Below are 14,061 nucleotides of genomic sequence, written 5' to 3'. Positions count from 1 at the left end.
CATGTTATTCCATCTCTCATCCTCTGAGTTCTTTAAATTATAGACTGAGATTAATTAGAAATACTAACCACTACATATGTTTAAATTTATATCATGCTAATTATGAGACACTCAAATATACCTATATATTATCCATACTATATACATATACAACATTTATGAAACACTCATATGGTTTGGAGGTGAAGTGTCCCCACAAGTGTGTTGAAGGCTTGATTTCCACCTAGCAGACTTAGCCACTGAGAGGATATTAAACCATGGTGATTCAATCTAATCAGTGGAGTAATTCACTGATTGCTTTATGATTTGATGAGATTATTGGCATTATCAGTGAGAGACCCTGGACCTAGTTGGAGGCAGAAGCCACTGGGGTGTCTGTCTGTCTACCTACCTACCATCTACCTATATACATTTTTTTCAGGTTCTGTAGTTTGAACTTAGGTTTGCTAGGCCAGGCACTGTACAACAGAGCCATGCCTCCAGCCCATTTTTGGCACTGGTTGACTTGAAATAGGGTCTCACTTTTTAACCCCACAGATCTGTGTGCCTAGACCATGATCCACATACTTTAGGCTTGCTGTTGTAGCTGGAATGACAGGCATGCCTCTTATCAAGCTGCTTTCACTGAGATGGAGTCTTGCAGAGTCTTGCAGACTTTTTGCCTGGGATGGCCTGAACGTACTCCTCCGGAGCTCAGCTTCTCACATAGCTAGGATGACAAGTATGCCACCACCATGCCTAGCTGTGGGTTGAGAAGGAAGCCTCATTCTCTCTGATTTCAGCTTCTTAAGTAACTAGCATCACAGAGGTGCTCATTCAAAGGATGTGCCTTTGAAAAGTATCTTTTCCCTGACTCCTTCCTTTCTTGCTGTCTTCTTTCTGGCTACCATGGTGTATATAGCTTGCTCGACTACTTACTCCTACTGCTCTAATACTCTGCCTCACCGCAGACCCAATTAGATTCAGCTGTCCATGGAGCAAAACCTTCTAAAATAAATCTCTTCCTTCTGGTAGGTGTGTCATGTATCTTGCCGCACAATCAAAAGGCTGCCTAACACACACACACACACACACACACACACACACACAACTTGTCAGCAAATTAATGATAATAACAGAGGCCACTTTCCTACCATGTGTTTTAGGCTGATATACCACATAAGCATTCTGCATAGTATAGGCAGAATCCAGGCTTCAGAGGTTGTTACTTATTCCCATGATGTTGATAAGGAAAAGGAGACTGGTGTGTTATGAAGTAGCACACTCACCTTGTTTCTTTATTTTATTTTGTTTTTTGGTGCCAGTCCTGGGAACTCAGGGCGTGGACACTGTCCCTGATTGTGCTAAGGCTAGCACTCTGCCACTTGAGCTACAGCTCCACTTTCAGCTTTTTGGTAGTATTGGAGATAAGAGTCTCAGGGACTTTCCTACTTGAGCTGGCTTTAAACCAAGGTCCTCAGATCTCAGCCTCTCGAGTGGAGAGGATTACAGATATGAGCCACTAGTGCCTGGCCAACCTAGTTTATTTTCATCTTAAAGTCTACATTTTCTACCACCACTGAGTCAAAGAGTGAGATTTCTCACTGAGTCAGAGTAAGGTTTATAGATTGGAGCTAGAAAAGTTTATTTTGAACCCGAGACCTCCCACTTACCAACTGTGTGAACCTTGGCTCTACCTCTTGGACTCTCAGTTTTTTTTCACCTGTAGAATAAAAGACACTAAAAAGTTTTTTAGCATTCACACAACTGGGATACTTTCTTTCCGCAGTCTGAGCCATTAACTTTTCCTCTTAAACAACAGCCCGTTTGTGCCTATCAAATCAAAGCAACATGGTATCTTACCTGGTTAGTGCATCCACTTTATAAAAACAAAACATCTCTTTGGGTCTGTTTTGTAAAATTGGCACATATTAAATGATGCACAGCAGGGAGGTTCATTATGATATTTCCACACGTGCATGTAGTGTACTTTGATTATACTCCTTCTATTTGTCTTTTTATTTCCTACCTCCTCCCAGCATTTCCCTTCTCTTCCACCTCATTAGTAATCTCCCTTTTACTTTCCTGACATTGGGAAATGAGGGGGAAAAAAAAAAACACATGTGGCAATTGTTTTTTTGGAATGGGTTTATTTCACTTAGTGCAATAATATCTAATTCCATCAATTTTCTTGCAAATGACATGACTTCACTCTTGTTTTCTGTTGGATTTGTGTGTGTGTGCATGCACACACACACACGCAACAGTACTGGGGCTTGAACTAGCCTTCTACCACTTATGTCACAACCTCACTTCCAGCTTTTTGCTGGTTAATTGAAAATAAGGTTCAGACTTTCCTACCCATACTGACTTCAGACCTTGATCTTCAGACCTCAGCCTCCTGAGTAGCTAGGATTTCAGGCATGGGCCAAAAGTACCTGGTATGACTTCACACTTCTTAAAGGCCCAGTACAACTCCAATGTATATATCTGCTACATTTTCTTCATGTATCTATTGGCAGGCATCTAGACTAATTACATAATTTGAGTATTGTGAATAGGGCCATGGTCAACATGGCTATACAAGTGTTTCTATAGTAAGCTGATTTTGACTCTTTGAAATACATACTAGGTTTTGCTAGATCATATGAGAGTTCTCTTTTTAACTTTTTGAGGATTTCCATACTGATCTCCACAACAGCTAGACTATTTTATATTTCTACCAGCTTGAATAAAAGTGTTTCCATTTCCCACTTCCCATTCTCACCAGGTTTTATTATTTGTTTCATCATGATAGACATTTTTACTGGGGTGAAGTAGAATCTCAATATGTTCCCCCCTGTTCTTTGTTTCTACTTTTTTTCTTTCTTCTTTTTGTTGTTTTTTCTTATTCTTCTTCTAGTTCTTATTGTTCCTGCTTTTCCCTTTCTCCTTCTCCAGCGTTGTTGGAGCTTGAATACAACGCACCTCATTCTTTCACAGGCTTGCTTGCTCAGCTGGCCTTCTACCACTTTAACCAGGCTTTCTACTAGCTACTTAGAGATAGACTCTGGAGGGCTTTTCTGCCCAAACTGGCTTCAAAACTTCAGATCTTAGCCTCCTGAGTAGCTAGGATTACATACTTGAGCCATTGGAGCCTAGCTATCAATGTAGTTTTGATTTACATTTCTCTTATAGCTAAGATTGTTGTGCATTTTTGTTCGGCAACAACAATAATATTGGCTATTTGTACTTCTTTATTTGAAAACTTTATTTGCCCATTTATTAATTGGATTGTTTATTCTTCTGGTACTTAATTGTTTGAGTCCTTTATATATCCTGGATATTAATCTACTGTTGAATTACTGTCTGACAAAGACTTTTGCCCCATTTTATGGTTGTTTCTTTACTCTGGTGATTGCTTCCTCTGAAGTGCAAAGGTTTTATTAATTCGATGAAATTCCATTTGTCTATTGTTCTTATTTCCTAGCTGTTGGAGTTTTAGTCAGAAAGTAATTGCCTGTGTCTAGATCTTCAAGTGTTTTTCCTATGTTCTTCTGTAGCAGTTTCAAAGTTTCAAGGATTCCATTGACATCTTTGATTCCCTCTGAATTGAATTTTTGTTCAAGGCGAGGGAAGAGGTCTAACCTCAAACCAGATTCTAGTTTTCCCAGCATCATTAATTAATTAATCAGTTAATTAATTAATTAGCTCCAATGTGTGGTACCTGTGTCAAGAGCCAGATGAATGAACCTACTTGGGCTTACTTCTGGATAGTCTATTTGATTCCATTCCATTGTCTATGTGTCTAGTTTTATGTAAGTAGCATGCCGTTTTGTTGCTGTGGCTCTTGTGGTATAGTTTGAGATATTGTGAGTATAGCTGTAGTTATCATGATACCTGCAACATTAATCTTCTTAGCTTTTTTCATATAAGTGAAAATATGGGCCACACACTCAATTTAGGAATTTCTGAGCATGCAGAAATTGTAAGTTGATGATCAGACTTCAATTTGGTGGCTGAGATCTAAAGCTTCTTTCTGCCTTATAAATAATGATTCTGCGCCAGATCCTGGTGATTCATGCTAGGTACTTGCATATACATGATTAAGATGGGACCTGGCACCTAATAAAAACTTGTCAAATGAGACAAGAAAGTCATTTTAGATGATGAGAATCATAATAACGATGATGCTAATGATGATGATTTCCTTCTCTGTAGCATTTGTTCTCAGTACAGCATCATTGCGGACAAAGTCAGTGAGGTTCCTGCCAACACTGAAGAGCTAGTATCTCTCATCGAATACTTAAAGAAATCCAGTGACGTCACTGTGTTCAAACTCAGAAGGCAGCTGAGAGATGCAAGTGAACGGCTGGAGTTTTTGATGGACTATGCAGACTTGCCACGTAAGTATAACGTTCTGTGTGTGTGTGTGTGTGTGTGTGTGTGTGTGTGTATGTGTATGATATAAAATGTTCTATACTTGTATTTGTAAGACTAATGGGTCAGAGAAAGGAATAATTCTACAATATTAGAATTGCCTTTCAAGTGATCCCATATATTCTATGCTAATTCATATTCATCCATAGAAATTTGAGTCATAAGGAGTGAATTTTATTGGACTCCAATTTATTGGCCTTTAGTTCTTAGATGCCTATCTTGACATCTTTTGTCTATTGTACCTAGAAAAAATTTTAAATTATTTTTATTGTTATTGTAAAGGTGGTGCACATAGAGATTATCAGGTAACGAGTACATTTGTCACCCTTTCCCTTGCTCTCTCCCAGTTTCACTTCTAATTTTTATAGTCCCTTTTGAAAGGTGACAGGACACTTTTCTTTATGCTCCTGAATATCTTACAGGGAAAAAAATAAAAGGTCAAGACTGCCTTAAAGCTTCAGTTTCCGAGGGAAGAATTGATATGCTCTCCGTGAGCCAGTTTCCATGTGAAAATTCTTGTGAATTAGTTCCCTGGTGTTCACAGTGTGTGAGTTCTCTGGTGTTCATAATGTGTGAGTTCTCTGTGTTCACAAGGGGCTTGTAGGGGTGGGTTGACAGGGAGGACAAGATGAGAATAAGGGAGTATAAAATGCTTTCCGAATCATCCTCCCCTGACTCCTGGAGTTGGTCTTTGATTATGTGTATGCATGCTGGATTCTCATTGTCCTCTCTGATTCACATTCCTAAGGAAACCCAGAGCATTTTTGTTGATCAGAGCTATCATGGAAATTGATACTATTATTTTCATTTAGCCAAAAGGAAATCTGAGATTCAGGTAAGGACCTGAAAGTCTGGCCTTAGTTTCTGGCTCTACTCAGACCTAGTTTGGGAAGTCAGGAAAACAGAGTGGTTCAAACAGAAAGGTAATCTGACTGAGGCTAGGATTCTGCTCTGCTGCCTTTTAGCAGTAAAACCTTGACAACTTGGCTGAACTACTTTGTTTCCATTTGTAAAAATGAGGATGATACCATCTACTTGCTTGCTGGCCCCTGCTCAATAAACGTTGGATATCATTCATCTCTAAAGGGTCCATCTACCCACTGCCACCTACGCCCACTTACGTTGACCTCTTGTCCTACTGAATTAATTTCCTACATGTTGACCAGTGTTCTGGAGTAGACTGTGTCTTTTGCAGAAGAGGATATCAGATTGAACAGCACATTGTTCCTCTGGCCAGACCAGATTGAAGATATCTTTGAAAACAGCCGTAACTTGCTCATGGCTAAGAGAGATCAGGCAGAGATGGACCTGATTAAAAGGTAAGGGAGAGTTTGAGATTTGTTTGGAAACTGGGATTTTTAACCCACACTGCAGATTCCTGACTTAGAACACTGCCCCTTTCCCCTCCAGCAATGAGTGGGCAAAGACCAAAGATAGTAGTTGGTGCAGGAATTCCTTTTTTTTTTTTTTTAATTCCTTTTGTTTCCTACTAAGGGATGTCCTCTTAAAGCTTGCTTCACTATAATAACCTGTACTCAATGTCTTTCTTCCTGGCCTTGAATTACTGAAATTTGGCAAAGAAGACAGAAAAAGACAAAAATAGTGGCATGTAATAACAGCTTTCACAATAATAATAGTAGACATGACAGCCTTACCTTGGAAACCACAGATCTGTGACATATCAAGATAGGGGAAATAAAGGCACGGTAGGGGGCTGAGCCAATAGTCTTATTTTGCAGCTGGTTTTGTTCAGAGTTATAATGTATCAGTAATCATTCAGTCTTGTGATGATACGCACTTATTCTGAAATTTTACTATGTACTATAATCTAGACATGTATGTGTGTTTGACTGCTACATAAAGAGTTCAATACAGCAACACAGTAAATATAAACAGACTGAAAATTCTGACAATGTTAAATGTAGGGAACCAAATGTCATGTGCATCACACACACACACACACACACACACACACACACACACACACACAGAGCCTGGGCTGAGGAGGGATGAGTAATAGTCATAGAAACAATCTTGTTTCATTTCCAAGAAGCCTGACCTTTTACTGTCTCACATAACTTTCGGAATCAGTGCCATTTGTTTTTGATTAGCTGCCCTTATCTTACCCAGAATTCCATTCTCCTCCCAGTCTTTGTCTGAGAGGTTGCACACACACACATACACATACACACACACACACACACACACACACACACACACACACACACACACACAGCCTAGGCTGCAGCCTCTGGTTCCCATGCCTGTAGGATCCAGGTTGGGCTGGCCCAGAAACAGGCTGTGAGGGAGTCTGGAGAGCTACTGAAAGGATTTCTCTCTCCTTCCTTCCTGCTTGGTCCTGGGGCTCTGGCAATAAGTAGCTGAATCCCTCTAGGTGGCAATGGCTGCTCCTGAGGTCTTAGCCCTCAGCCATAGTGGTCTTACCAGATTCCCACCAAGGCTAGTCCTTAGGTGCCTTCACTATTTGTGCCTTTAATCCTACCCACATCCACCTCTGTACGTAAGCCCTTCATCGAACATCTCTTTGAACATCAGAGTGAATTCTCTTTCCTGCTGGAATTGAGGTCAATAGCCATCTTTAAATTCCTCCCTTATCCTCCCTTGACTACAGGGGATTCACAAATACAGATCATTTACTCAGTCTAATTTCCTGGAGTATTATTATATGGAATATATGTGTATGCATATATATACACATATACACACATATGTGGACTTATCATGTGTATATAAAAGTATATATATATACACATGTGTATATATGTATATATATATATATATACACACACATATATCTCCTCCATATAAAGCTATTTAAGGCACTACATTATCCTAAACAAGTATAAGGAATTTAAAGCATACCAAGCACCAGTGGCTCACACATGTAATCCTAGCTATTCAGGAGACTGGGACCTGGAAATCTTAGTTTGAAGCTAGCCCAGGCAGGAAAATTCCATGAGATTCTTCTCTTCAATTAACCACACACACAAAAAAGCTGAAAGTGGAGCTGTGGTTCAAGTGGTAGAGTGCTAGCCTTGAGCAACTAGGCATAGTGCCCAGATTCTGAGTTCAAGCCCCATGACAGGCACAGGGGAAAAAAAAGGAAAAAAATAATCATTTTAATGTAATTAATTGAATGAATTAATTGAATATTGCACTCTGGAAATAGCTCATAATTACTTTTATCAGAGATTTCTCTTTGCATGTGAGTATAGTATTTGGATCTTCAAGAAGAATTTTGGTAGCCAGGTACCAATGGTTCATACTTGTAATCCTCCTACTCAGGAGACAGAGATCAGAGGATCTTAGTTCAAAGCCAGCCCAAGATGTGACATTTCATCTCAACCGTATTGCACATGTGATGGTGCCAACATGGGATGAGATCTAGAAGATCACAGTTCCAGGCCAGCCTGAGACACCCCCCCCACCCCCATCTCAATAGAAATGGCCTGTGCAATGGCATGTGCTGTCATTGTAGCTATGGTGGGAAGAATAAATAAAAGGTTAGAATCAAGGCCAGACCAGGGAGGGGGTGGGGTGAGGGTTAGGAGACTCTATCTCAAAAACACCCAGAACAAGAAGTGATAGAAATGTAGCTTGAGCCATACAGTACCTGTCTAGCAAGCAGGAAGCCCCAAGTTGAGTTTGAACCTGAGTATCACCAAAACAAAAAAAAATCCATAAATAAAAGAAATGTTATGATGTAAAGAGACATTCTACAATGTTTACTATGCAGGCAATAGGAGAATCGGCTCTGGCCCATCCTTCCCCCATTTTTCCCTATCAGTGGTAGATTCCATGTTCCTGAAATCAACATGGAATTTAAGTGATGGAAATGCAGTGGAAGACCCTAGGGCATCATGGAGAAAGAAAGGAAAATGCTTCAGAGAGGGCTCCAGGAATGCCTTTCACCAAAGCTTTCAAGACTTAGCACTAGGACAATGCCTTGAATGTGGTGGATGCCATGCTTACTGTATCTTTTCTTTTCTTTTCTTTTTTTGTGGTGCTGGGGATTGAACTCAGGGTCCCATGCTTGCTAGGCAGGTGCTCTACCTCTGAACCATGCCTCCACCCCTTGTTCATGTTGATTATTTTCTAAAGAGGGTCTTGCTTTATGTCTGGGGTCAACCTGGGCTGTAACCCTCCTGTTTGTGCTTTCCTATGTCTTTGGGAATGACAGGCACACTCCACTGTGCCCAGCCATTGTGCTTGCCCTGTAGCTGGTATCAAAGGCATATGTTACTGAACCTAGCCACTGGTTGAGATGGGATGTCTCAAGCTTGTTTTGCCCTTGCCGGCCTTTAGCAATAATCCTCTGATCTCTGCCTCCCAAGTAGCTTGGATTATAGGCTTGAGCCACCATACCTCGCTCTCCTGTTTTTTTGTTTATTTATTTATTTATTTATTTATTTATTTATTTATTTATTTATTGGCCAGTCCTGGGCCTTGGACTCAGGGCCTGAGCACTGTCCCTGGCTTCCTTTTGCTCAAGGCTAGCACTCTGCCACTTGAGCCACAGCGCCACTTCTGGCCGTTTTCTGTATATGTGGTGCTGGGGAATTGAACCCAGGGCCTCATGTATACGAGGCAAGCTCTCTTGCCACTAGGCCGTATCCCCAGCCCCTGGCTCTCCTGTTTTGATGAGTGAACAAATTAAACTTTTTCCTAGTAAGAATGTTCTTTAAGGTCAGTGCCCATGGAATCGGAAACCACAGCTTATTAACAAAACAAAAACAAATCCACACTCAGCAACAACTACTTTTATATGTCTAAGACACAGAGAATTTAAGTGGCGTATTCAAGACCACATAAATATTAAGTGGCAAAGTGGACATGTGAACCCGTCCTGCCTTTCTCCTATCCCCTAATAACTATCTTATTCTAGCTAATTAGAAAAAAAATATGTTTAAGGCCTACTTCATTAATCATATGGAGGAAGCCTGGCTCTAACTAAAATGGCCCTCTACTGAAGTGATCCATGAATCCCATTACTGTTTTTATTTCTTTAGGAAATTTATAGGATCAAAATGTCTCATTTCATCTTTATCCTGTCTGTGGATTCATTCATCCATCATCCATCTATTCATCGATTCATTCATCCATCCACATTTATTGTCTATGTCTTCCCCTGATTAAAATACAAGTTCGGGGCTGGGAATGTGGCTTAATAGTAGAGTGCTTGCCTAGCATGCACGAAACCTTGGGTTCGACTCCTCAGCACCACATAAACAGAAAAAGCTGGAAATAGCACTATGGCTCAAGAGGTAGAGTGCTAGCCGTGAGCAAAAAGAAGCCAGGGAGAGTGCATAGGCCCTGAGCCCAGGACTGGCAAAAAAAAAAAAAAAATTAAATACAAGTTCCATAGGGTAGAGAGCTTACTTACAGACTTACACAAATATACTTGTGATCCCTAAGCAGTTTAAGAAAATCTTAGGCACTCAATAATAAATATGTCATGGCTGAATGAATAAGCAATATGCAGTCAGTACATACATTTAATAATACAATATGTACATATTTTATATATATTTATAAGTATAATAAAACAACTGGGAGTGTTTAAACATGACTTAGCTCATAGAAACCCCATCTCTGTAGGTGAGATTAAAGTAATTGAGGTTTTACATTTCATTCAGTTAATTAGTTAATTTTTGCACAGGTCCTAGGGCTTGAACTCCAACAGTCCTTCCATTTTTTTGCTCAAGGCTAGTGCTCTACCACTTGAGCTGCAGCTCCATTTCTGGCTTTTTTTGTGGTTATTGGAAATAAGAGTCTCAAGGACTTTCTTCCTGGCCTGGCTGTGAACCATGATCCTCAGATTTCAGCCTCCTGAATAGCTAGGATTACAGGTGTGAGCTACCAGTATCTAACTGCTTTTCATTTATTTTTAGAGAACAAGAGATACAGCGGCACATATACCAGTAGCAGAAGATCATATTCTCTATAGAATGAACAATGTTGATTCTATAGAAATAGCATAAATATGAGATAGCATAAAATGACCTGTCCAGATATGACCAAGCTTCCTTTCCTTTCAGATGCTCAGAATTTGAATCAAAACTTGAATTCTATGGCAAGGAACTGGAAGGCTTCAGGAAGCGTGAAGTGATGACTACGGAAGAAATGAAGAACAATGTTGAAAAGCTTAATGAGCTTTCCAAGAACCTAGATCATGCATTGGTGGAATTTGAGGTTTGGGTTTTAGATGGTTACTTAATTAATGACTTTACTGGCATAGAAATTTTGATTCTTGGTTTTATGTCTTCTCAATGATACCTATTAAGCAGATGATGATTGATATGGTTGATTATATTTTTCATTGGTGCTTTCAACATCTGTTCACAGCATCCCTGCATTGCAATAGAGTTTTTGTTGTTACTGAGACCAAAAGAAGAAATTATATTAGGGGAACTGCTTCCATATAGTGAGCACCTAGATGTTTATTGATATACAAAGGGCTTTATGTGTAACATCTCACTGGAGCAATCTTCAAAGTTTGTTAAAGTTCTTTTTTGTTTTGTTTTGTTTTTGCCAGTCCTGGGGCTGAGCACTGTCCCTGGCTTCTTTTTGCTCAAGACTTGAGCCACTCTGCCACTTGAGCCACAGCGCCACTCCTGGCTTTCTCTGTTTATGTAGTGCTGAGGAATCAAACCCAGGGCTTCATGCATGCTAGGCAAGCACTCTACTACTAAGCCACCTTCCCAGCCCCATCATCTAGTAAGCTTTTAAGTCATAGAAGTTCTTACCTTTGAGGCAAATTCATGTAGGAAAGGCTCACAGTCATTTAAACAACTGAAGTACATAGAGAGATTATAAAAATGGAGAGACTGGAGAAAGTAGTAAACTAACCTACAATTCATCAGCTAGATCTGAGCTGCCATGGTCCTTGGAGGTAGCAAAAGGATTTTATTTTCCTCTCTCTATTAGTCTCAAGATGAAAGATGAGCATCTTTCTCCACTTGAGTTTTTCAAAATGCTGAGGGATTTGCTGTAGGGCTTCTTGGACTCAGGAGAACCTGTTGACCCAAGAGACAGTGTCTTCTTTTGCCCTACAGTTGATCAACAAGGAGGAAGAGCTGTTGGATAAGGAAAAAAGTACCTTTCCTCTTCTCCAAGTCTTGATGACCAACAAAGTACCATATGAGCAGCTGTGGGTGACGGCCTATGAGTTCAGCTTGAAGTCTGAGGAATGGATGAACGGTATATCATATTCTCATTCTGCCAGGGTGGAAGGGGGATGGGCGAGGAAATTTACTTGGCAGCCATGAAATCGAGTTTGTTCTTCAGATTTTGACGGGAATCTTCATCAGATTCTGACACTCAGGATTAAGATAGCCACAGTTAGCCTACATACTCAGGAGGCTGAGATTTGAGGATTGTGGTTCAAAACTAGCCCAGTTAGGAAAGTCTGTGAAACTTTTAACTACAATTAACTATCAAAAAGATGGTAGTGGATTTGTAATCCAAGTGGTAGAGCGTCCGCCTTAAGCAAAAAGCTAAAAGACAGCTCCCAGGCCCCGAGTTCAAGCCCTAGTACCAGCACACACACACACACACTCACACACACACACACACACACACACACACACACACAGCCATAGGCAATGTTTTTGATGTGATAACAACAAGAGGCAAGGATCAAAGATCTAGACCTGTTTCCAGGGTAAGACTGATGAGCACCCAAAGTTATGGAACAGCAATGACTGGGAGAAACAGCTGGTGGGAGAATGAGAGCTCTCAGTTCCTCTATGGAGCTGCTTTAAGAAGTGACAGAGCGCCACAGCATCTGAAAACTGCATTTCCTCCAGACTCTGGAGTTTGGGGAGGCATTGCTGAGGAGATAGCAGCAGCATTTAATAGTGGCTTCAATCTGTGCAAAGGGCAGAGAAGAACAGGAAAGGATCTACCATGACTTCCAGATTCATGTGCTCTTGTTCCAGATTTTTAGTTTGGACTTTATTCCTTTTTATGGGTGGTTGCCTGTCCTGGGGCTTGAACTCAGGGCCTGGGTGTTGTTCCTGAGCTTTTTTACTCAAGGCTGGCACTCTACCATTTGAGCCACAGACTTTCCTGCCTAGGCTAGCTTTGAAGCACTATTTTCAGATCTCAGCTTCCTGAGTAGCTAGGATTACAGGCATGAGCCTGTAATAAGCTGAGAACACTTATTTTTTAAAGGAGATGTTATTCTTTGCTTTTTAAATAACTTCAAACAATCGGGGCTGGGAATGTGGCTCAGTGGTAGAGTGCTTGCCGAGTATGCGCAAAACCCTGGGTTTGATTCCTCAGCGCCACATAAAGAGAAAAAGCCGGAAGTGGTGCTGTGGCTCAAGAGGTAGAGTGCTAGCCTTGAACAAAAAGAAGCCAGGAACAGTTCCCAGGCCCTGAGTTCAAGCCCCAGGACTGGCAAAAAAAATAAATAAATTGAAATAACTTCAAGCAAATATAAATAAGTTACTAAAATAGAGAGGACTCATATTTCCATTAATGTATATGCCCTCATTGCTATTTCAGAGCATCTGTGGAGCTCCTTTTAATACTGTTAAAATAATAACTTAAAAACCAATACAATACAAAAACCAATAATAACTTAAAAACCTGAATACAAGGTACAGTGGCTCCCTCTATAGCCCTAGTTGCTTGGGAGCTAGAAATCACAGGGATCATTCAAGCCCAGTCCAGGCAATAAATTTGCCAGCCCCATTTCAGCCAACAAAAAGCTGGGTGTGGTAGTGAGTACCGATCATCCTAGCTACATGGGATGCATAAATAGGAAGAGTGGAGTTCAGGTCAGCCCAGGGAATAAATGGGCGATCTTATTTGAAAAATAACAAAGCAAGAAAGAGCTGTGGGGGCATGGCTCCTGTGGTAGAGAACCTGCCTAGAAAGTGCAAAATCCCTGAATTCAAAACCTAGCACCCCCCCCAAAAGAACAGTAATAATAATATCTCCATTGTATACCAGGTACATTGTTTGTGTTATTTCACTTTATTTTCCACAGTCACTCTTCCAGATATCCATTTCCATCTTATATCCCAGGTGATATTCTTGAGGCTTAAGTGGATTTCAAATTTAGGCTCAACCTCAGAGCCTTTGCACATTCCAGTCTCTGTACAAGTGGCACTATTCTCAGCCCAGGGTTTAAAGGTACATGTGACAAATAATGGATCTCCTGACCTGTCCTTTCTTGCCTCACTCCTCCTTTTCTATTTCAGGCCCTCTCTTTTTACTGAATGCTGAGGAAATTGCGGAGGAGATAGGAAATATGTGGAGGACAACATACAAGCTAACTAAGACCTTAGTTGACATGCCTGCACCCCGGCGCTTAGCAGAAAATGTCAAACTGAAGATTGAAAAGTTCAAGCAGCATCTTCCTATCCTCAGCATCTCCTGCAACCCCGGAATGAAAGACCGACACTGGCAACAGGTGCTTGTCACTGCCTGTTCCAGGCAGCCCAGGCCATTCATGCCAGGCTGCAGGAGTCCCTGGGGAGGCAGGAGACATTACCAAGTCAAGTTCTTTTTTTCTGAGGGACCAAGGGCATAATAATGGGCCTAAAATAGCCTTCTGGGTTTTGAGGGTGTGTGTGTGTGTGTGTGTGCGTGTGCATGTGTGTGTGTGTGTGTGTGTGTGTGTGTGTGTGT

General features: G+C 40.8%; 1 protein-coding gene across 1 annotated transcript in view; it reads left to right on the top strand.

Annotated features, from left to right (window-relative positions):
• Dnah3 (dynein axonemal heavy chain 3) overlaps positions 1-14,061 on the top strand; it is a 192,282-nt gene that overhangs the window by 38,974 nt on the left and 139,247 nt on the right. Inside the window, exons 15-19 of the mRNA XM_048331892.1 lie at positions 4,180-4,364; positions 5,594-5,717; positions 10,458-10,611; positions 11,475-11,619; positions 13,632-13,843. Of these exons, the coding sequence (XP_048187849.1) occupies positions 4,180-4,364; positions 5,594-5,717; positions 10,458-10,611; positions 11,475-11,619; positions 13,632-13,843 (820 nt within the window). The remainder of the gene's footprint in view (positions 1-4,179; positions 4,365-5,593; positions 5,718-10,457; positions 10,612-11,474; positions 11,620-13,631; positions 13,844-14,061) is intronic.

The sequence above is a fragment of the Perognathus longimembris genome, chromosome 23 (assembly GCF_023159225.1).
Source record: "Perognathus longimembris pacificus isolate PPM17 chromosome 23, ASM2315922v1, whole genome shotgun sequence".
Taxonomy (NCBI): domain Eukaryota; kingdom Metazoa; phylum Chordata; class Mammalia; order Rodentia; family Heteromyidae; genus Perognathus; species Perognathus longimembris.
Note: the sequence above shows the minus strand (reverse complement) of the source record. Positions and strands in the feature narration are given on the sequence as shown.